Source organism: Coregonus clupeaformis, chromosome 21 (assembly GCF_020615455.1).
Source record: "Coregonus clupeaformis isolate EN_2021a chromosome 21, ASM2061545v1, whole genome shotgun sequence".
Taxonomy (NCBI): Eukaryota; Metazoa; Chordata; class Actinopteri; order Salmoniformes; family Salmonidae; genus Coregonus; species Coregonus clupeaformis.
The window spans coordinates 4,120,818-4,144,189 of NC_059212.1; the positions used below are offsets into that span (position 1 = coordinate 4,120,818).

The following is a 23,372-nucleotide window of genomic DNA, read 5'->3' on the forward strand; positions in this document are numbered from 1 at the left end:
GTGACCCCTCCTATGGAATCCCAGAGAGGATAGGTAGCATACATGCTACAGAGATGACATGTGACTCACGTCACTCAGCTGCAGAGTTTCCATGTTAAAAGGAGGAGCTTGAAGGGAGGTGGTGGGGGGGGGGCAGCAGATGGTAGTCTCATTTCCTAGCAACATCACTCTCCCCTGGACAGACATCTGTGATGCAATGGAGTAATGTTTACATACTGTTTTACCCACTTCATATGTATATACTGTATTTTAGTCATGGCTCATCCTATTTAACCATTGCTGTACACACTGTATACCATTCTTCAGATAAACTACATATTCTATCCATATACTGTCCATAATGTCTATACACCCCATCATATATACATGTACAGTGGATGGGTATTCCAGCATGACAATGACCCAAAACACACGGCCAAGGCAACAAAGGAGTGGCTCAAGAAGAAGCACATTAAGGTCCTGGAGTGGCCTAGCCAGTCTCCAGATCTTTAATCCCATAGAAAATCTGTGGAGGGAGCTGAAGGTTTCGAGTTGCCAAACGTCAGCCTCGAAACCTTAATGACTTGGAGACGATCTGCAAAGAGGAGTGGGACAAATTCCCTCCTGAGATGTGTGCATACCTGGTGGCCAACTACAAGAAACGTCTGACCTCTGTGATGGCCAACAATCACAGAGGTCAGACGGTGTATTGAGACCGAGACTGTTGGTACATGGTAAACAAATGTAGCTGCTTAAATATCTTAATGTAAATATATAATATACAGATGGGGGTTTTGCCACCAAGTACCAAGTCATGTTTTGCAGAGGGGTCAAATACTTATTTCCCTCATTAAAATGCAAATCAATTTATAACATTTTTGACATGCGTTCTTCTGGATTTTTTGTTGTTGTTATTCTATCTCTCACTGTTCAAATAAACCTACCATTAAAATTATAGACTGGTCATGTCTTTGTCAGTGGGCAAACATACAAAATCAGCAGGGGATCAAATACTTTCTTCCCTCACTGTATATATATATATATATATATATATATATATATATATATATATATATATATATACAGTATATCCAGACTATATACTACATATTCTATCCATATACTGTCCATAATGTCTATACACCCCATCTTATATACATGTACAGTGTGTATATATATATATATATATATATATATATATATATATACAGTATATCCAGACTATATACTACATATTCTATCCATATAATGTCTATACACCCCATCATATATACATGTACAGTGTGTGTGTGTGTGTATATATATATATAGTATATCCGGACTTTGACATTGCTCATCCTAATATTTTCTATATTTCTTAATTCCATTATTTTACTTTTAGATGTATGTGTATGTGTTAGATACCACTGCACCGTTGGAGCTAGGAACACAAGCATTTCACTACACACGCAATAACATCTGCTAAATATGTGTATGCGACCAATAACATTTGATTTGATTTGGAGTAGGGGAACCTGAGCGTAGTATTGAAACCGAGACTGTTGGTACATGGTAAACAAATGTAGCTGCTTAAATATCTTAATGTAAATATATAATATACAGATGGGAAATGCAGCGTTGCTTGCCAACTTTTTTCTTGTCTTGCAGCTAGATTGTGCCTGATTTCCCATCCTACATTCTTCACTTAATGTGGGCACACACTTAATCTGTTGTGAAATCTGTTGTGAATGTATTGTGATGTTTAAAAAAATTGTATAACTGCCTTAATTTTGCTGGACCCCAGGAAGAGTAATGGGGATCCAAAATAAATACAAATACAGTGATCTGAATGTCCCCAGCCTAAAACACTGCAGAATCTTTTCCCAGCATGCACATTTCCTGCCATGCAGATGGACCTTCTTACAAAAGGCCAGCTACATATTCATGTTTTGTTAACATCAGTATGGATGCCTGACTGAACATAAGCTTTAATATCAATGAGTGCAGCTGATTCAATTCACAAAAATACTTCATTCCCTGATAGTCTTTGAACATGAAATATTTGGCATGAGCAGGCAGGATGTCAGAAGGCGATCTAGCCCCGCGTCTGTTCAGTCTGTTGTCTTCAATAACAGCTAGAGAAGAGCAGGACTATCCTGGAGCACTGAGCTTTGTGGACTGCATTATCCCTGTATTCCCATTTTATTCACGTGCTCATTTCAACGGTGGGATAATATATTCTGACTTAATGTGACATAATGGGTTAGCTGGCTGGGTTCTCTACAGTCAATTCTGAGGTTGAGAGGGCAGGTGGCTGACAAATACGATTAGCTGGCCAGTTTCCTCACGAAAAAATACCCTTGCGAGTTTAAAAACATGCAAAGGAAAATCTACCTTGAAGCCACAACAAACTGCTCACGTCACGTTGTGTCACGACTTCCGCCAAGGCTGCCCCCCCCTCCTGGTTCGGGCAGGCTTCGGCGTTCGTCATCACCGGAGTACTAGCTACTGCCGATCCCATTCTCATCACTCCACTTGTCATGTCTTGTCAATCACACACACCTGGTGCTCATTCCCCTAATTAGTATGTGTATACGTGTTCCCTCTGTTCCCCTTGTCTTTGTGAGTGATTGTTTGGTTGTGAGAGCGTGTAGCTCGGTTGAGCTACATTTCACTGTGTTATTGCCAAGGTGGATGTTTTCCCTTGTACAGTTTTGTTTTTGACGCTTGGGGCGTTTGATTTATGCAAACGGATTAAACTCTGGACTTTGGTATTTTACCTCCTGCGCCTGACTCCTTCTTTCACACCTCGTCACAGAATCACTCACCTGATCTGATATGGAGTCAGCAGGAGAAGACCGCATGCCTGGAGTGGTGGCAAGGGTCCAGGAGCATTCCTCGATGGAGAGGAGAAGATCCGATCTATCGAGACCAGCTGGACAACCGGATCCAGCCACCTACACCCCAGCCCCTGGAGGGATCCAGATATCCCGGCCACCGGCGTTTGACGGGACTGCAGCGCGATGTAAGGGATTCCTACTCCAACTGGAGTTGTATTTCTCCAGCATCAGGCCAGAGCCCCGGGAGCGGGAGAAGGTATCCGTCCTCGTTTCCTGCCTTTGTGGGAGAGCCCTGGAGTGGGCCAATGCGGTATGGAACGAGGGAGATGCCACGTTGGAGAACTACGGGGAATTTGCTCGCCTCTTTCGGGCCGTTTTTGATCACCCGCCTGAGGGTCGAGAGGCGGGCGAACGACTGGTTAATCTAAGGCAGGGGACAAGGACCGCTCAGGACTACGCGCTGGAGTTCCGGACGCTGGCAGCGGGGTCCAGGTGGAACGAGCGGGCCTTGATAGACCATTTCCGGTGCAACCTAAGGGAGGACGTCCGACGGGAGCTAGCCTGCCGGGATGCCATGCTATCGTTCTCCCAACTGGTGGACATGGCCATCCGGCTGGACAATCTACTAGCAGCCAGAGGATGTCCTGGTAGGGGTCTGCCAGTTCCCACTCCGGACGACTCTGACCCTGAGCAGATGGAGCTGGGGGGAGCCGCCAGTCGAGAGAGCGCAGGAGGACAGCGACAGTGCCACTGTCAGGCACGAAGGGACAATCCACCTCACGTCGCAGTCAACGTTCTTTTGGGTCTGGAGGCGGGAGGCAGGGTACTTTATCTATCTCCTTTCCAGATCACCTGGTAGTTTCCCAGTGTAAGGTGCTAGTCGATTCAGGCGCAGCTGGGAATTTTATGGACGGGGCATTTGCACACCATCAAGGCATTTCATTGGTTCCCCTAACCATTCCACTCCCCATCAGAGCACTAGATAGTCGACCATTAGGGTCCGGGTTGGTTAAGGAAGTTACTGTACCAGTCACCATGATTACGCAGGAGAAACATGAGCAGATCACCTGGTTACCCTGTAGTCTTGGGTATCCCATGGTTAGCTCTTCACAACCCCAATTTCTCATGGCCGCAGAGGGTTCTTACGGGGTGGTCGCGTGAGTGTCCGGGTAGGTGTCTAGGTGTATCGCATTACCACCACAGGTGTGGAGATGAGGGAGACCGCATTGCAGCCGTGCGTAATTGGCTGACTCCAACCACGGTAAAGGAGGTGCAGCGCTTCCTTGGCTTTGCCAACTACTATCGAAGGTTTATCCGGGGTTTTGGCAAGGTCGCAGCTCCCATTACCTCCTTGTTGAAGGGTGGGCCGTCCCGGCTCCGCTGGTCTGATGAGGCTGATTTGGCATTCAGTAGATTGCCAATCTGTTCACCTCAGCCCCGGTACTGGCTCACCCCGATCCATCACTACCGTTCGTAGTGGAGGTGGATGCGTCCGAGGTAGGGATAGGAGCTGTCTTATCCCAACGCTCGGGCACGCCACCCAAGCTCCGCCCCTGTGCCTTCTTCTCTAAGAAGCTCAGCTCGGCGGAGCAGAACTACGGCGTTGGTGATTGGGAGCTGTTGGCTGTTGTCCGAGCCTTGACGGTGTGGAGACATTGGCTCGAAGGGGCGAAACACCCTTTCCTCGTCTGGACAGACCACCATAACCTGGAGTACATTCGGGCAGCGAGGAGGCTGAATCCTCGCCAGGCCAGGTGGGCCCTCTTCTTCACCCGGTTTGATTTCACACTCTCATACATTCCGGGTACGAAGAACGTGAAGGCAGATGCACTGTCTCGGCTGTATGACACAGAGGAGAGGCCCAGAGACAACACCCCCATACTCCCGGCCTCATGCATTGTGGCGCCGGTAGTATGGGCGATGGACGCAGATATAGCGCACAGATCCATCTCCACCGCAGTGTCCAGCTGGGCTCGGGTCTGGCTTTCGACCCGGAATCTGCCCCTCCGCCTGCCCTGCCGGAAGCTGAGCTCGCGGTTTGTGGGGCCGTTTAAAGTCCTTAGGAGAATCAACGAGGTGACATACAGGTTGTTACTCCCCCCTGATTACCGCATCAACCCCTCGTTTCATGTGTCTCTCCTCAGGCCGGTGGTAGATGGTCCGCTCCAGGAGTCTGAGGTACGGGAGGTTCCTCCAACTCCTCTGGACATTGAGGGGGCCCCGGGGTACTCGGTCCGTTCCATCCTGGATTCGAGGCGTCGGGAGGGGTACGGTCCGGAGGATAGGTGCTGGGTCCCAAGGCGGGACAACCTCGATCCCTCCCTGTTGAGGGATTTCCACCGTCGCCATCCGACTCGCCCTGCTCCGCATCCTCCTGGCCGTCCCCGAGGCCGGGGTCGACACACTGCTGGAGCCGCGCTTCGGGGGGGTGTACTGTCACGACTTCCTCCGAGGCTGCCCCCCCTCCTGGTTTGGGCAGGCTAAGGCGTTCGTCGTCACCGGAGTACTAGCTACTGCCGATCCCATTCTCATCACTCCACTTGTCATGTCTTGTCAATCACACACACCTGGTGCTCATTCCCCTAATTAGTATGTGTATACGTGTTCCCTCTGTTCCCCTTGTCTTTGTGAGTGATTGTTTGGTTGTGAGAGCGTGTAGCTCGGTTGAGCTACATTTCACTGTGTTATTGCCAAGGTGGATGTTTTCCCTTGTACAGTTTTGTTTGACGCTTGGGGCGTTTGATTTATGCAAATTAATTTAAACTCTGGACTTTGGTATTTTTCCCTCCTGCGCCTGACTCCTTCTTTCACACCTCGTCACACGTTGGATCACTGGATCGTTCAATATCAGGAGTGTATATTGTTTTTATTATTCAAAGCATTTGTTTTTTATACGTGGTCTTTTTCAATGCACTATCAATTATGCATCTTCTAGTGTTTTTCATAGTGAGGAAGCAGGACATAAATGACATGACATGTTTTAGATTGTTTGGTTTCTTCTGTAGAATGATATAATATAGCAGTAAACAGCGTTGCACCATGTATACTAGAAACTGAAACCCATGGTGGAGTGACCTTTAGTGACCTCATGCTGAAACCCATGGTGGAGTGACCTTTAGTGACCTCATTCTGAAACCCATGGTGGAGTGACCTTTAGTGACCTCATTCTGAAACCCATGGTGGAGTGACCTTTAGTGACCTCATTCTGAAACCCATGGTGGAGTGACCTTTAGTGACCTCATTCTGAAACCCATGGTGGAGTGACCTTTAGTGACCTCATTCTGAAACCCATGGTGGAGTGACCTTTAGTGACCTCATGCTGAAACCCATGGTGGAGTGACCTTTAGTGACCTCATGCTGAAACCCATGGTGGAGTGACCTTTAGTGACCTCATTCTGAAACCCATGGTGGAGTGACCTTTAGTGACCTCACTCTGAAACCCATGGTGGAGTGACCTTTAGTGACCTCATTCTGAAACCCATGGTGGAGTGACCTTTAGTGACCTCATTCTGAAACCCATGGTGGAGTGACCTTTAGTGACCTCACTCTGAAACCCATGGTGGAGTGACCTTTAGTGACCTCATTCTGAAACCCATGGTGGAGTGACCTTTAGTGACCTCATTCTGAAACCCATGGTAGAGTGACCTTTAGTGACATTCTCCCTGCAACTGATGGAGGTAGCTGAAACTGGTTGGAAAACATGCTGCTCTGTAATTGCTTAGTTAACACCCAAAAAAGTATTATCCCAGACAGTTTCCCCCCCTCCTTTAGCATTCTTGTTTGCTTGCCTGCAGGTGATTATAATTCTCTAAGCTTGTCATCTCTTCTAGGTGCCGTCAAAATTGAAATGATTGACAGTGTTTTCCTCTCATTGCCCCCAGGAGGTCTTCCTATTGATTAATTTACATGCCTCCAGATAATTACGCTTTGGTATTTTTTCACCTCCGAAATATCACAAGCTATGGAAGAGGGAATTATATGAAGGACACGCGTGTGTAACAATGTACGCTGGGAGTCAGGAAGCAAGTACAGGGAGTGCATTTAATGATAAATAAAACATGGAACAAAACAAGAGTAGCGTACAGACAGGAACAGAGTAACAGGATCAATAACACCTAGAGAAGGAACCAATGGGAGTGACATATATATATAGGGGAGGTAATCAGGAAGGTGATGGAGTCCAGGTGAGTCTGATGAGGCGCTGGTGCGTGTAACGATGGTGACAGGTGTGTGTGTAATAAACAGCAGCCTGGTGATCTAGAGGCCAGAGGGGGAGTAGACGTGACAGCTTAGCTCTTGTTTCCCCACATCCTTGGTGAAAGCAGAAACCTCGTCACTCTAATCTGCGTTGACATGCAGATAGAGGATTACAAGAAATGGAATACTATCACTCAACTTGAAAGTATAGTCAAGTGTAATTATTGAGCGTCTCTACATAAACTGAACAATGGAGAATCGTTTGCTGTGGAAAGTAGCCACAATTGGTTATAGCCTTAGCTCAGAGGGAAAGCAAAATTATTTGTGCAAGAATATGTGCCAGGTACTATGATTGACATATGGGTAAATGCCATTGTGATATCCCAGAACATGGTAAGTTAAAGATGTGCTCACTAGGTAATGCAAAAGGGACTGAAAGTAGGACGTTGTTTTTAGAATGCCCTTTGAATGAACACTGATCATAGTGACCTAGCCAGTGAATGAGAGGAGACCCTCACTGCCTTCTTCATTTGACCCATGTAGGCTCCATCCTCGCCCTCCAAACCCTCGGCTAATGAACCAAAGTACGAGAAGCGCTGGCTGGATGCAGTGGACCTACCCTTGTTGATGGGCCGAGTCTCCAGATACAAAGCCGGAACGGATAAATTAAGGTAAGATAATCCTGTGTGATGTAATTCACCTCTGAGGCGCACAGTTCACCAAGCGCTGCTGTTGGCTTTGCAAGCACTTTTCATTTAGCTGAGAGGGTGTTAACTCCAATATCTATGCACAGGCATGCAAGGTCAGCAATGCAGCAGGGCCCAGACAGTGAAGCATGATGGGAAGGTTTGACTTTAGCACACTGAATTACATTTACATTTACGTCATTTAGCAGACGCTCTTATCCAGAGCGACTTACAAATAGGTGCATTCACCTTATAGCCAGTGGGATCACCACTTTACAATGTTTTTTTTGTTTTTTTTGTTTTTGGGTTGGGGTTTGGGTTGGGGTAAGGGGGGGGTAGAAGGATTACTTTATCCTATCCCAGGTATTCCTTAAAGAGGTGGGGTTTCAAATTCGAATTAGTTATTCTAGAGATATAAACAATGTGAAATGAATGCAGGAAATCCCAACAAACGTTATTTTCCTTCCTTCCTCCTGCCAGATAATGTGATGTAAGAGATATCGCAGTCCTCTAGCGACCCAATGAATAAAGTAGTAATCAATGGGTACCTTAAAACTCAAATAAATTATCGCTGTTAGTCACAACCTGATACCAAATGATGCATTATGGTGTTTGATTCATAATCACACTTTTCAAGCTTAATTAATGAAGACGATATTGAGTTTACATATTTTATAAGAAGTAATAATCTGGCACTCAAAAATAATCTATGAAGGCATATTAATTGGAAGATTTATAATAAACACAAGACAGGCTGATGCAATCAATTTCTTGATTGCAGATATTCCATTTGATGAGTTCAATCTAATTAAGGATGAGGCCTTATTAGTGTTATTGGAGTTGACAACATGGCATAACTAACGTTGAATAACTGATTGTTTTTTTTCAGGATGTGCATGTAAACATGACTAATCTGTGAACAAGATCTTTCTCTCTCTCTACATCATTATCCCCACCATCTACATTATTATCCCCACCCCCTACATTATTATCCCCACCACCTACATCATTATCCCCACCATCTACATCATTATCCCCACCATCTACATCATTATCCCCACCAACTACATAATTATCCCCACCAACTACATCATTATCCCCACCAACTACATCATTATCCCCACCATCTACATTATTATCCCCACCAACTACATCATTATCCCCACCAACTACATCATTATCCCCACCAACTACATCATTATCCCTACCAACTACATCATTATCCCCACATCTACATCATTATCCCCACCAACTACATCATTATCCCCACATCTACATCATTATCCCCACCAACTACATCATTATCCCCATCATCTACATCATTATCCCCACCATCTACATCATTATCCCCACCAACTACATCATTATCCACACCATCTACATCATTATCCCCACCAACTACATCATTATCCACACCATCTACATCATTATCCCCACCAACTACATCATTATCCCCACATCTACATCATTATCCCCACCAACTACATCATTATCCCCATCATCTACATCATTATCCCCACCATCTACATCATTATCCACACCATCTACATCATTATCCCCACCAACTACATCATTATCCCCACATCTACATTATTATCCCCACCAACTACATCATTATCCCCATCATCTACATCATTATCCCCACCATCTACATCATTATCCACACCATCTACATCATTATCCCTACCAACTACATCATTATCCCCACATCTACATTATTATCCCTACCATCTACATCATTATCCCCACCAACTACATCATTATCCCCACCATCTACATCATTATCCCCATCATCTACATCATTATCCCCACCATCTACATCATTATCCACACCATCTACATCATTATCCACACCATCTACATCATTATCCCCACCATCTACCACATTATCCCCACCATCTACATCATTATCCCCACCATCTACATCATTATCCCCACCAACTACATCATTATCCCCACCATGTACATCATTATCCCCACCATGTACATCATTAACCCCACCATCTAAAGCAAGTACGTCAGTAAACAGCGCCGGAGAAGATGGCTGCCGTTTTACAGCCCTCTAACCAATTGTACTATTATGTGTGTTTTTCCGCGTTATTTGTAATTTATTTTGTACATAATGTTTATGCCATCGTCTCTTATAACCAAAAAGAGCTTCTGGATATCAGGACAGCGATTACTCACCTCGCATTGGACGAAGACTTTTTCTTCAACGAGTCGGACGCGAAGGATATTCTACAGACACCCGGCAAGGCCCAGATCCCCGTCATTCGCCTGAGGAAGAGACGGAGATATCGTGGACGTAGGTCGGGGTGCCTTGTAAGATCCGACGGCGAGCGAGTAAACTGCCTCTCCCATCAATACTATTAGCCAACGTTCAATCTTTTGAGAATAAAATTGACGATTTAAGATTACGGTTATCCTACCAACGGGACATTAAAAACTGTAATATCTTATGTTTCACGGAGTCGTGGCTGAACGACAACAATGATACCATTCAGCTAGCAGGCTACACGCTACATCGGCAGGACAGAACGGCTGGCTCCGGTAAGACAAAGGGTGGCGGTCTCTGTATATTTGTAAACAACAGCTGGTGTACAAAATCAAATACTAAGGAAGTCTCGAGGTTTTGCTCGCCTGAGGTAGAGTATCTTATGATAAGCTGTAGACCACACTATTTACCAAGAGAGTTTTCAGCTATATTTTTCATAGCTGTCTATTTACCACCACAAACCAATGCTGGCATTAAGATTGCACTGAATGAGTTGTACAAGGCCATTAATCAACAGGAAAACGCTCATCCAGATGCAGCGCTCCTAGTGGCCGGGGACTTTAATGCAGGGAAACTTAAATCCGTTCTACCTAATTTCTACCAGCATGTCAAATGTGCAACCAGAGGGAAAAAAACTCTAGACCATCTTTACTCCACACACAGAGACGCATACAAAGCTCTCCCTCGCCCTCCATTTGGCAAATCTGACCATAACTCTATCCTCCTGATTCCTGCTTATAAGCAAAAACTGAAGCAGGAAGCACCAGTGATTCGGTTAATAAAAAAGTGGTCAGATGACGCAGATGCCAAGCTACAGGACTGTTTTGCTAGCACAGACTGGAACATGTTCCGGGATTCTTCAGACAGCATTGAGGAGTACACCACATCAGTCACTGGCTTCATCAATAAGTGCATCGATGATGTCGTCCCCACAGTGACCGTACGTACATACCCCAACCAGAAGCCATGGATTACAGGCAACATCCGCACTGAGCTAAAGGGTAGAGCTGCCGCTTTCAAGGAACGGGACTCTAACCCGGAAGCTTATAAGAAATCCCGCTATGACCTCCGACGAACCATCAAACAGGCAAAGAGTCAACACAGGTCTAAGATTGAATCATACTACACTGGCTCTGACGCTCGTCGGATGTGGCAGGGCTTGAAAACTATTACAGACTACAAAGGGAAGCACAGCCGCGAGCTGCCCAGTGACACAAGCCTACCAGACGAGCTAAACCACTTCTATGCTCGCTTCGAGGCAAGCAACACTGAAGCATGCATGAGAGCACCAGCTGTTCCGGACGACTATGTGATCACGCTCTCCGTAGCCGATGTGAGTAAGACTTTTAAGCAAGTCAACATTCACAAGGCCGCTGGGCCAGACGGATTACCAGGGCGTGTACTCCGAGCATGTGCTGACCAACTGGCAAGTGTCTTCACTGACATTTTCAACATGTCCCTGACCGAGTCTGTAATACCAACATGTTTCAAGCAGACCACCATAGTCCCCGTGCCCAAGAACTCTAAGATAACCTGCCTAAATGACTACCGACCCGTGGCACTGACGTCTGTAGCCATGAAGTGCTTTGAAAGACTGGTCATGGCTCACATCAACAGCATAATCCCAGAAACCCTAGACCCACTCCAATTTGCATACCGCCCCAACAGATCCACAGATGATGCAATCTCTATCGCACTCCACACTGCCCTTTCCCACCTGGACAAGAGGAACACCTACGTGAGAATGCTATTCATTGACTACAGCTCAGCATTCAACACCATAGTGCCCTCTAAGCTCATCACTAAGCTAAGGATCCTGGGACTAAACACCTCCCTCTGCAACTGGATCCTGGACTTCCTGACGGGCCGCCCCCCAGGTGGTAAGGGTAGGTAACAACACATCTGCCACACTGATCCTCAACACGGGGGCCCCTCAGGGGTGCGTGCTCAGTCCCCTCCTGTACTCTCTGTTCACCCATGACTGCATGGCCAGGCACGACTCCAACACCATCATTAAGTTTGCCGACGACACAACAGTGGTAGGCCTGATCACCGACAACGATGAGACAGCCTATGGGGAGGAGGTCAGAGATCTGGCCGTGTGGTGCCAGGACAACAACCTCTCCCTCAACGTGACCAAGACAAAGGAGATGATTGTGGACTACAGGAAAAAAAAGAGGACTGAGCACGCCCCCATTCTCATCGACGGGGCTGTAGTGGAACAGGTTGAGAGCTTCAAGTTCCTTGGTGTCCACATCACCAACGAACTATCATGGTCCAAGCACACCAAGACAGTCGTGAAGAGGGCACGACAAAGCCTATTCCCCCTCAGGAGACTAAAAGATTTGGCATGGGTCCTCAGATCCTCAAAAAATTCTACAGCTGCACCATCGAGAGCATCCTGACTGGTTGCATCACCGCCTGGTATGGCAACTGCTTGGCCTCTGACCGCAAGGCACTACAGAGGGTAGTGCGTACGGCCCAGTACATCACTGGGGCAAAGCTCCCTGCCATCCAAGACCTCTATACCAGGCGGTGTCAGAGGAAGGCCCTCAAAATTGTCAAAGACTCCAGCCACCCTAGTCATAGACTGTTCTCTCTGCTACCGCACGGCAAGCGGTACCGGAGTGCCAAGTCTAGGTCCAAAAGACTTCTCAACAGCTTCTACCCACAAGCCATAAGACTCCTGAACAGCTAATCATGGCTACCCGGACTATTTGCACTGCCCCCCACCCCATCCTTTTTACGCTGCTGCTACTCTGTTAAGTATTTATGCATAGTCACTTTAACTCTACCCACATGTACATATTACCTCAACTACCTCAACTAGCCGGTGCCCCCCGCACATTGACTCTGCACCGTTACCCCCCTGTATATATAGCCTCCCTACTGTCACTTTATTTTACTTCTGCTCTTTGTTTTTCTCAACACTTTTTTTTTGTTGTTGTTTTATTCTTACTTTTTTTGTTTAAAATAAACGCACTGTTGGTTAAGGGCTGTAAGTAAGCATTTCACTGTAATGTCTGCACTTGTTGTATTCGGCGCATGTGACCAATAAAATTTGATTTGATTTGATTTGATCTAAAGCTGAGTACAGATCTCTCACATTAATGATGCTGAAGTTGAGTACAGATATCTCACATTAATGATGCTGAAGTTTAGTACATTTCTCTCACATTAATGATGCTGAAGCTGAGTACAGATCTCTCACATTAATGATGCTTAAGCTGATTACAGATCTCTCACATTAATGATGCTGATGTTGAGTACAGATATCTCACATTAATGATGCTGAAGTTGAGTACATTTCTCTCACATTAATGATGCTGAAGCTGATTACAGATCTCTCACATTAATGATGCTGAAGTTGAGTACAGATCTCTCACATTAATGATGCTGAAGTTTAGTACATTTCTCTCACATTAATGATGCTGAAGCTGAGTACAGATCTCTCACATTAATGATGCTTAAGCTGATTACAGATCTCTCACATTAATGATGCTGATGTTGAGTACAGATCTCTCACATTAATGATGCTGAAGTTGAGTACAGATATCTCACATTAATGATGCTGAAGTTGAGTACATTTCTCTCACATTAATGATGCTGAAGCTGATTACAGATCTCTCACATTAATGATGCTGAAGTTGAGTACAGATCTCTCACATTAATGATGCTGAAGTTGAGTACAGATCTCTCACATTAATGATGCTGAAGTTGAGTACATTTCTCTCACATTAATGATGCTGAAGCTGATTACAGATCTCTCACATTAATGATACTGAAGTTGAGTACAGATCTCTCACATTAATGATGCTGAAGTTGAGTACAGATCTCTCACATTAATGATGCTGAAGTTGAGTACATATCTCTCACATTAATGATGCTGAAGTTGAGTACAGATTTCTCACATTAATGATGCTGAAGTTGAGTACAGATCTCTCACATTAATGATGCTGAAGTTGAGTGCCCTACGGCGTGGTTCTATTTCTATCTCCATGTACTTCCTCTGACTAGTAAACAGATGAGGCAAATTCTGCTGTTCCTGGACATGCACTCTTAGATGAAAAGGTGCTATTTATAACCTGAAAGGGTAGTCCCTATAGGAACACATTTTGACAGCTTCCTCTTGGATTGGTATCACAGCTATGCATCTTCTTCCTATTGGATTGGTATCACAGCTATCCATCTTCTTCCTATTGGATTGGTATCACAGCTATCCATCTTCTTCCTATTGGATTGGTATCACAGCTATCCATCTTCTTCCTATTGGATTGGTATCACAGCTATCCATCTTCTTCCTCTTGGATTGGTATCACAGCTATCCATCTTCTTCCTATTGGATTGGTATCACAGCTATCCATCTTCTTCCTCTTGGATTAGTATCACAGCTATCCATCTTCTTCCTCTTGGATTGGTATCACAGCTATCCATCTTCTTCCTATTGGATTGGTATCACAGCTATCCATTTTCTTCCTATTGGATTGGTATCACAGCTATCCATTTTCTTCCTCTTGGATTGGTATCACAGCTATCCATCTTCTTCCTCTTGGATTAGTATCACAGCTATCCATCTTCTTCCTCTTGGATTAATTTCACAACTATCCTTTTACCTCTTGGATTTTACAGCATATTCCTGGCAGCTGTTATCCTGGGTGTCCACTATGATTTCTATTTATCTCAATATACTCTCTATGACTAGTCAGCGAAGAGGCATATTTGTTCCACTTCAGGACATGTGGCTATCCCTAAGAGAGAGATAGACTCCTGCAGTACCTCTTGGAGCTGACAGTGTATTCCAGAACAGTCCTGGGTGGCCACATTTGGATTAACCTATTCATTACCGAGCTCTTATTTCATCCTGTCCCCTCACCCCCCTTTGCTTTCCCCTTTTCCTCTGTGTAATCCTCAATTCTCAACAAGAATGGAACACTGTGGACTAATGGAATCTTTATTGTGCTCTGTCACTCACAGAGACAGTCTGAGTTTTAGAGGGCCACACTGCAGTGTGGTGATAGTTGAAGCATAACATTCCACTCTCCAGGCAATCTCAGAAACAGGTCAAGCAGGCAGGGTATAGCTATACTGTATCCATCACTGGGCTTGCATTACTTGAAATAATGTTATCTCGAAAGGGCTATGTTGTATATTATAATCACTCTCTTGATGTGATATTCTTACTGCATGTTTCCAGTGGGATTTTATATAGGCCCAATTTATCTGTGCACCCTGCCCTACACATCGAGAAGATTTGTACTTAACTTTACAATTGAGAATCCCTCAGAATTGCCTCTGACTCACCAATGGTTCACCACCACTCAGTGGAACAAAGAATTATAACAAGCCCGTTGTACACATGCATTGCACAGTTTTAAGGGCCTTTTCAACCGAAGAACAAAGGTTCCCAAAAGGATTTACTAAGAGCCAGCCCTTTCTAATTTGTAACATTGTAACCCGGATTTGTCTGAGAGACATGGAGAGTGTGTACAAGCTCTGGTTATTTCAAATGTTGATTGCAGTGCTTTCATCATTCTCTACAGTCTCTTAATGTTTCTCAACATTCCCCAACAGAATATTCTCCTCATGTTTCTCAACATTCCCCAACAGAACATTCTCCTCATGTTTCTCAACATTCCCCTACAGAACATTCTCCTCATGTTTCTCAACATTCCCCAACAGAACATTATCCTCATGTTTCTCAACATTCTCCTCATGTTTCTCAACATTCCCCTACAGAACATTCTCCTCATGTTTCTCAACATTCCCCAACAGAACATTCTCCTCATGTTTCTCAACATTCCCCAACAGAACATTCTCCTCATGTTTCTCAACATTCCCCAACAGAACATTCTCCTCATGTTTCTCAACATTCCCCAACAGAACATTCTCCTCATGTTTCTCAACATTCCCCTACAGAACATTCTCCTCATGTGTCTCAACATTCCCCTACAGAACATTCTCCTCATGTTTCTCAACATTCCCCAACAGAACATTCTCCTCATGTTTCTCAACATTCCCCAACAGAACATTCTCCTCATGTTTCTCAACATTCCCCTACAGAACATTCTCCTCATGTTTCTCCACATTCCCCTACAGAACATTCTCCTCATGTTTCTCAACATTCCCCAACAGAACATTCTCCTCATGTTTCTCAACATTCCCCAACAGAACATTCTCCTCATGTTTCTCAACATTCCCCAACAGAACATTCTCCTCATGTTTCAGAACATTCTCCTCATGTTTCTCAACATTCCCCTACAGAACATTCTCCTCATGTTTCTCAACATTCCCCTACAGAACATTCTCCTCATGTTTCTCAACATTCCCCAACAGAACATTCTCCTCATGTTTCTCAACATTCTCCTCATGTTTCTCAACATTCCCCTACAGAACATTCTCCTCATGTTTCTCAACATTCCCCTACAGAACATTCTCCTCATGTTTCTCAACATTCTCCTACAGAACATTCTCCTCATGTTTCTCAACATTCCCCTACAGAACATTCTCCTCATGTTTCTCAACATTCCCCTACAGAACATTCTCCTCATGATTCTCAACATTCCCCTACAGAACATGAGCACTGCTTGGTGTCCAACACTTCATCCCAGCCTTTGGAGGATTTGCTTAACATTTGACGCTTTTTTAAAGATCTAAGTGATAAATGTGATCGCCTAACCATCAGAGAAAAACTGATTTGGCGTCGTTGTCATGTGCAATGCTATTTCTGTTGAATACTATTGACAGCTGTCTCTAAGACTCTAATTTATCTGGAGCGTATTTCAAACGCACAAAAAATATATGTCAAAAAGCATCACATTAAATATGAGTGATGAAAGGGATTCAGTACATCTGTACGCCATTTTACAGCGTTAGCGTCATTATCTGTGACATGCAACAGAATATGATTTAATCTTGATTTGTAACCGTCTGATGTACTGTTTTTTTTTTTTTTTACTTGCTCCTGAAGTAATATGGGTGTGCTGTAGCAATCACATATGTGACCGGTTACAGGATATGAGGCATTTGACAACAGTTCCTACTTCACTGTAGGGCCGTTAAAAAAAAATAGATATATTCTTCAGAAATTCCTTCTTGAACATGTGAACTTTAATGTGCCTTAATTACAAACTGGTATGTGATCTGTAAATATGAATAAAAATGTTAAATTATGAGCCTAGTTTAGCCACGGAGAAAGCACCGAGCTACAGAATACAGGGAGAAAGAAAGGATCCTTCCTGGCTAGTCACGATTGGCTGAGATAATGGAGATGAGTCCTGATTGGCCTGTCATGTCACAGGCTTCTGTTTATAAAGGAATGAGGGCTTCCTTCCTGGTCAGTATATAGATCATCTTTGCTACCACAGATTTTTTTGGAAAGATAATAGCTTTGGACAACTGCAAAAGTGTCACTACAGCTCTCAAAAACATTGCTGCTCTGAATTTTAGCCGGGTTTTAGTAGAGAGAATACTCTCTTGAGGACAATACCATGCTGACTCCCATGTGTTTACGTGGGTGGGTGGGTGGGGCTAAGGCTTAAGAGGGTGTGAACTATGCTGATTAGACGTAAAACACCGAAGAGCTCTCTAGGAAGTGTAAAAATCTCATCCAAATCGTTCAAAAGGGCATTTTCTCCTACTTGTCTCTTATGTGGGATAACACGTTTATGAAGTTTTGCAGCAGCATATGTTTCCTTCAACTACAGTTTATGTTGACCATTTTGAAGCTCTGAGTCTGAACTTCTCATCAAATGTAAAAATAAGCATATCACTTACATTTGATTAAAGCCTCAGTATTTTTTTTTTCCTCTATATTCTTCTTTCTCTACAAAAGTGTGGAGTACATTGTAAAGAACAGTCAAAAATAAAGGCTATGACGCTACAGAATGTGTGGAGTACATTTTAAAGATCAGTCAAAAATAAAGGCTCCAACACTACAGAATGTGAAATCTGTTCAGAAGTGTATGAATACTTGCTCTGGACACGGTATTTCCCCAATGCTCTGTATTAGTTGCTATGGTTAGTGAATGCAGTAGAACTGTAATGTTAATTTGCGGCTGTAACACCGCCTGACCTAACTTCAGTGAAAGAACAGCTTGGTGACAGCTTTTCCCCTCTGACCACATTAGTTCAAGACTTGCTTTCAACCTACTGTACTTCCGTAACCTGAACGTTCAAACCCCTCCAGGTCGAACAGCTTTGAGGTCTGCGCCTTAGATGGAGCGAGCACCAATATTCTACAATTTTGCACTGCAGCAGAAAGCACTGACTGGCTTCAAGCAATATCAAGCAATATCAGTGATTTGACACTGGAGAATGTAAGTCTACAGTATTAACAGGTGAAAACATTTTTAAAATCCAGATTGAATTGATAGGATTAAGAGGTTAAGATTACTTTATTGGTCAATTGCACACAAGATCCTACCGAAATTTGACTTCCGCTTTTAACCCAACCCATCTGAAAGACACACATACATACAGTGGGGGAAAAAAGTATTTAGTCAGCCACCAATTGTGCAAGTTCTCCCACTTAAAAAGATGAGAGAGGCCTGTAATTTTCATCATAGGTACACGTCAACTATGACAGACAAAATGAAATTTTCTTTTCCAGAAAATCACATTGTAGGATTTTTAATGAATTTATTTGCAAATTATGGTGGAAAATAAGTATTTGGTCAATAACAAAAGTTTCTCAATACTTTGTTATATACCCTTTGTTGGCAATGACACAGGTCAAACGTTTTCTGTAAGTCTTCACAAGGTTTTCACACACTGTTGCTGGTATTTTGGCCCATTCCTCCATGCAGTGATGTTTTGGGGCTGTTGCTGGGCAACACGGACTTTCAACTCCCTCCAAAGATTTTCTATGGGGTTGAGATCTGGAGACTGGCTAGGCCACTCCAGGACCTTGAAATGCTTCTTACGAAGCCACTCCTTCGTTGCCCGGGCGGTGTGTTTGGGACCCAGCCACGTTTCATCTTCAATGCCCTTGCTAATGGAAGGAGGTTTTCACTCAAAATCTCACGATACATGGCCCCATTCATTCTTTCCTTTACACGGATCAGTCGTCCTGGTCCCTTTGCAGAAAAACAGCCCCAAAGCATGATGTTTCCACCCCCATGCTTCACAGTAGGTATGGTGTTCTTTGGATGCAACTCAGCATTCTTTGTCCTCCAAACACGACGAGTTGAGTTTTTACCAAAAAGTTATATTTTGGTTTCATCTGACCATATGACATTCTCCCAATCCTCTTCTGGATCATCCAAATGCACTCTAGCAAACTTCAGACGGGCCTGGACATGTACTGGCTTAAGCAGGGGGACACGTCTGGCACTGCAGGATTTGAGTCCCTGGCGGCGTAGTGTGTTACTGATGGTAGGCTTTGTTACTTTGGTCCCAGCTCTCTGCAGGTCATTCACTAGGTCCCCCCGTGTTGTTCTGGGATTTTTGCTCACCGTTCTTGTGATCATTTTGACCCCACAGGGTGAGATCTTGCGTGGAGCCCCAGATCGAGGGAGATTATCAGTATGTCTTCCATTTCCTAATAATTGCTCCCACAGTTGATTTCTTCAAACCAAGCCGCTCACCTATTGCAGATTCAGTCTTCCCAGCCTGGTGCAGGTCTACAATTTTGTTTCTGGTGTCCTTTGACAGCTCTTTGGTCTTGGCCATAGTGGAGTTTGGAGTGTGACTGTTTGAGGTTGTGGACAGGTGTCTTTTATACTGATAACAAGTTCAAACAGGTGCCATTAATACAGGTAACGAGTGGAGGACAGAGGAGCCTATTAAAGAATAAGTTACAGGTCTGTGAGAGCCAGAAATCTTGCTTGTTTGTAGGTGACTAAATACTTATTTACCACCATAATTTGCAAATAAATTCATTAAAAATCCTACAATGTAATTTTCTGGATTTTTTTTTCTCAAATTGTCTGTCATAGTTGATGTGTACCTATGATGAAAATTACAGGCCTCTCTCATCTTTTTAAGTGGGAGAACTTGCACAATTGGTGGCTGACTAAATACTTTTTTCCCCCACTGTAATTACAAGCAGTCCATAAGTGTCAAAGGATTTGATTGACAATTACATTAAGTTTATGTAAAGAGTCAATATTTGCAGTGTTGACCCTTCTTTTTCAAGACCTCTGCAATCTGTCCTGGCATGCTGTCAATTCACTTCTGGGCCACATCCTGACTGATGGCAGCCCATTCTTGCATAATCAATGCTTGGAGTTTGTCAGAATTTGTGGGGTTTTGTTTGTCCACCCGCCTCTTGAGGATCGACCACAAGTTCTCAATGGGATTAAGGTCTGGGGAGTTTCCTGGCCATGGACCCAAAATGTTGATGTTTTGTTCCCCGAGCCACTTAGTTATCACTTTTTCCTTATGGCAAGGTGCTCCATCATGCTGGAAAAGGCATTGGTCGTCAACAAACTGTTCTTGGATGGTTGGGAGAAGTTGCTCTCGGAGGATGTGTTGGTACCATTCTTTATTCAAATTGTGAGTGAGCCCACTCCCTTGGCTGAGAAGCAACCCCACACATGAATGGTCTCAGGATGCTTTACTGTTGGCATGACACAGGACTGATGGTAGCGCTCACCTTGTCTTCTCCTCACAAGGTATTTTCCGGATGCCCCAAACAATCGGAAAGGGGATTCATCAGAGAAAATGACTTTACCCCAGTCCTCAGCAGTCCAATCCCTGTACCTTTTGCAGAATATCAGTCTGTTCCTGATGTTTTCCTGGAGAGAAGTGGCTTCTTTGCTGCCCTTCTTGACCCCAGGCCATCCTGCACTCACACCTGCCTGCTGCCATTCTTGAGCAAGCTCTGCACTGGTGGTGCCCCGATCCTGCAGCTGAATCAACTTTAAGAGATGGTCCTGGCGCTTGCTGGACTTTCTTGGGCGCCCTGACACCTTCTTCACAACAATTGAACCTCTCTCCTTGAAGTTCTTGATGATCCGATAAATGGTTGATTTAGGTGCAATCTTACTAGCAGCAATATCCTTGCCTGTGAAGCCCTTTTTGTGCAAAGCAATGATGACGGCACGTGTTTCCTTGCAGGTAACCATGGTTAACAGAGGAAGAACAATGATTTCAAGCACCACCCTCCCTTTAAAGCTTCCAGTCTGATATTTTAACTCAATCAGTATGACAGAGTGATCTCCAGCCTTGTCCTCGTCAACACTGTCACCTGTGTTAACGAGATAATCACTGACATGATGGCAGCTGGTCCTTTTGTGGCAGGGCTGAAATGCAGTGGAAATGTTTTTGGGGGATTAAGTTCATTTTCATGGCAAAGAGGGACTTTGCAATTCATCTGATCACTCTTCCTGACATTCTGGAGTATATGCAAATTGCCATCATCAAAACTGAGGCAGCAGACTTTGTGAAAATTAGTCTTTGTGTCATTCTCAAAACAATGGACCATGACTGTACATCTACAGGTTTTGGAGAGGTGCAGGGGGCTGGCACGCTGGGCGCTGTTGTTTGTCGAATTTGCCAAGGTCCAAATACTACCTTGAGATGCACACAAGATACTCAACAGAAGATTTGTGCTAAGATCCGAGTAGTATTAGAATATTTGAATCCTCCTACTCCTATTAGAATATGATTACTATTATAATGCTCCTCTCTCTCTCTCTCTTTTAGAAAGAGTTATTCATGGGCATAATGAATTACTGCTAAGTAGTAATCCATCATTAATACTCTCACATGTTTAGCCTTCTCATCTGCATGATATCCTTTTGATTCGTACACTGATGATCTATCTGCATGTCTCTCTCTAAAGATCCAGACATGAGCAGCACAACTACACAGCTGCTTTTTTAAGTAGGATTAATTCAGCCGTGCGTCACCTAATTATGCATGAGGAGTCTGATTGCTAAACGTCCAATCAGGATGTGATTGTGAGAGGAGCTTGGGGAGCAGAACTCTTCGCTTTTATTGTGTGGTGACCAACAACCTATAAATAGACTGTGACATCCTCTGGGCCCTGACATGTTCATCAATAGAGACTTTACATGATATAGCAGCTGACTTTCAGCTTGCTTAATAGGATGTTAGATGTTGTTGATTTGACCATGTGACAGTCATGTATTAGAGCTGGTTTGACCATGTGACAGTAATGTATTAGAGCTGGTTTGACCATGTGACAGTCATGTATTAGAGCTGGTTTGACCATGTGACAGTCATTTATTAGAGCTGGTTTGACCATGTGACAGTCATGTATTAGAGCTGGTTTGACCATGTGACAGTCATGTATTAGAGCTGGTTTGACCATGTGACAGTCATGTATTAGAGCTGGTTTGACCATGTGACAGTCATGTATTAGAGCTGGTTTGACCATGTGACAGTCGTGTATTAGAGCTGGTTTAATGTATTAAATACTTTTCTCTATTGTTTTCACCTCTTCCAGATGAAAATGATTAACAGATATTGCTCTCCGGATGATCAGGTATGTTCTCATGCAAGGCGCTATAACTATCTTAATCTATAACCAGCTTAATCTATAACTATCTTTAACTATAACTATTTTAAACTATAACTATCTTTTAACTAAGACTTATCCACTCGTAGTATGTAGGTTAAAGAGAATGGATTACCTTGTTTCTGCAGATCGTCCACATGGGTTGGGTGTGTGAAAACCCACAAGCTAACGATGCTGGTCCATCAAGTACCTTCAAGTTCCTGGCATTGAGAGGCCCTTCGCTGTTCATCTTCAGGAGTCCTCCTGTATGAACCCCCCCCCCTCCATTGATTTCCCCTTCATTCATTAACTGTTAAGAGTCCAAAGACTAACAAGTTCAGCTCTTATTCAACCATGATAGCCCATACATTTTCTCTTTAGCTAGGAGCATGTTGGTGGGCTACATACAGTGTAGAGTTATAACGGTTATTCTGGACCTTTTTGTATTCATATACTGAACAAAATTATAAACGCAACATGCAACAATTTCAAAGATTTTGCTAAGTAACAGTTCATATAAGGAAATAAGGAAATTGAAATAAATAAATTAGGTCCTAATCTATGGATTTCACATGACTGGGCAGGGGCGCAGCCTTGGGTGGGCCTGGGAGGGAATAGGCCCACCGACTTCGGGGCCGTCTGTGTAATGATCATGCTGTTTAATCAGCTTCTTGATATGCCACACCTGTCAGGTGGATGGATTATCTTGGCAAAGGATAAAATGCTCACTAACAGGGATATAAACAAATTTGTGCACAAAATTGGAGGGAAATAAACTTTTTTTTGCGTATGGAAAACTTCTGGGATGTTTTTATTTCATCTCATGAAACATGGGACCAACACTTTACATGTCGCATTTATATTTTTGTTCAGTGTACTTTACAATTACATCATCTATTTTTGAACTGAGTTTTGAGCTGTACCCCAAACCACCCACTAAACAATTAATGGGT

General features: G+C 43.9%; 1 protein-coding gene across 2 annotated transcripts in view; it reads left to right on the plus strand.

Moving 5' to 3' along the window:
* The window catches only part of LOC121539056 (gamma-2-syntrophin), a 75,454-nt gene that overhangs the window by 25,871 nt on the left and 26,211 nt on the right, over nucleotides 1-23,372 (plus strand). For both annotated transcript variants that reach the window (XM_041847271.2, XM_041847273.2), the window contains 4 exons: nucleotides 7,539-7,666; nucleotides 18,142-18,271; nucleotides 22,369-22,407; nucleotides 22,569-22,685. In XM_041847271.2, the coding sequence (XP_041703205.1) occupies nucleotides 7,539-7,666; nucleotides 18,142-18,271; nucleotides 22,369-22,407; nucleotides 22,569-22,685 (414 nt within the window). The remainder of the gene's footprint in view (nucleotides 1-7,538; nucleotides 7,667-18,141; nucleotides 18,272-22,368; nucleotides 22,408-22,568; nucleotides 22,686-23,372) is intronic.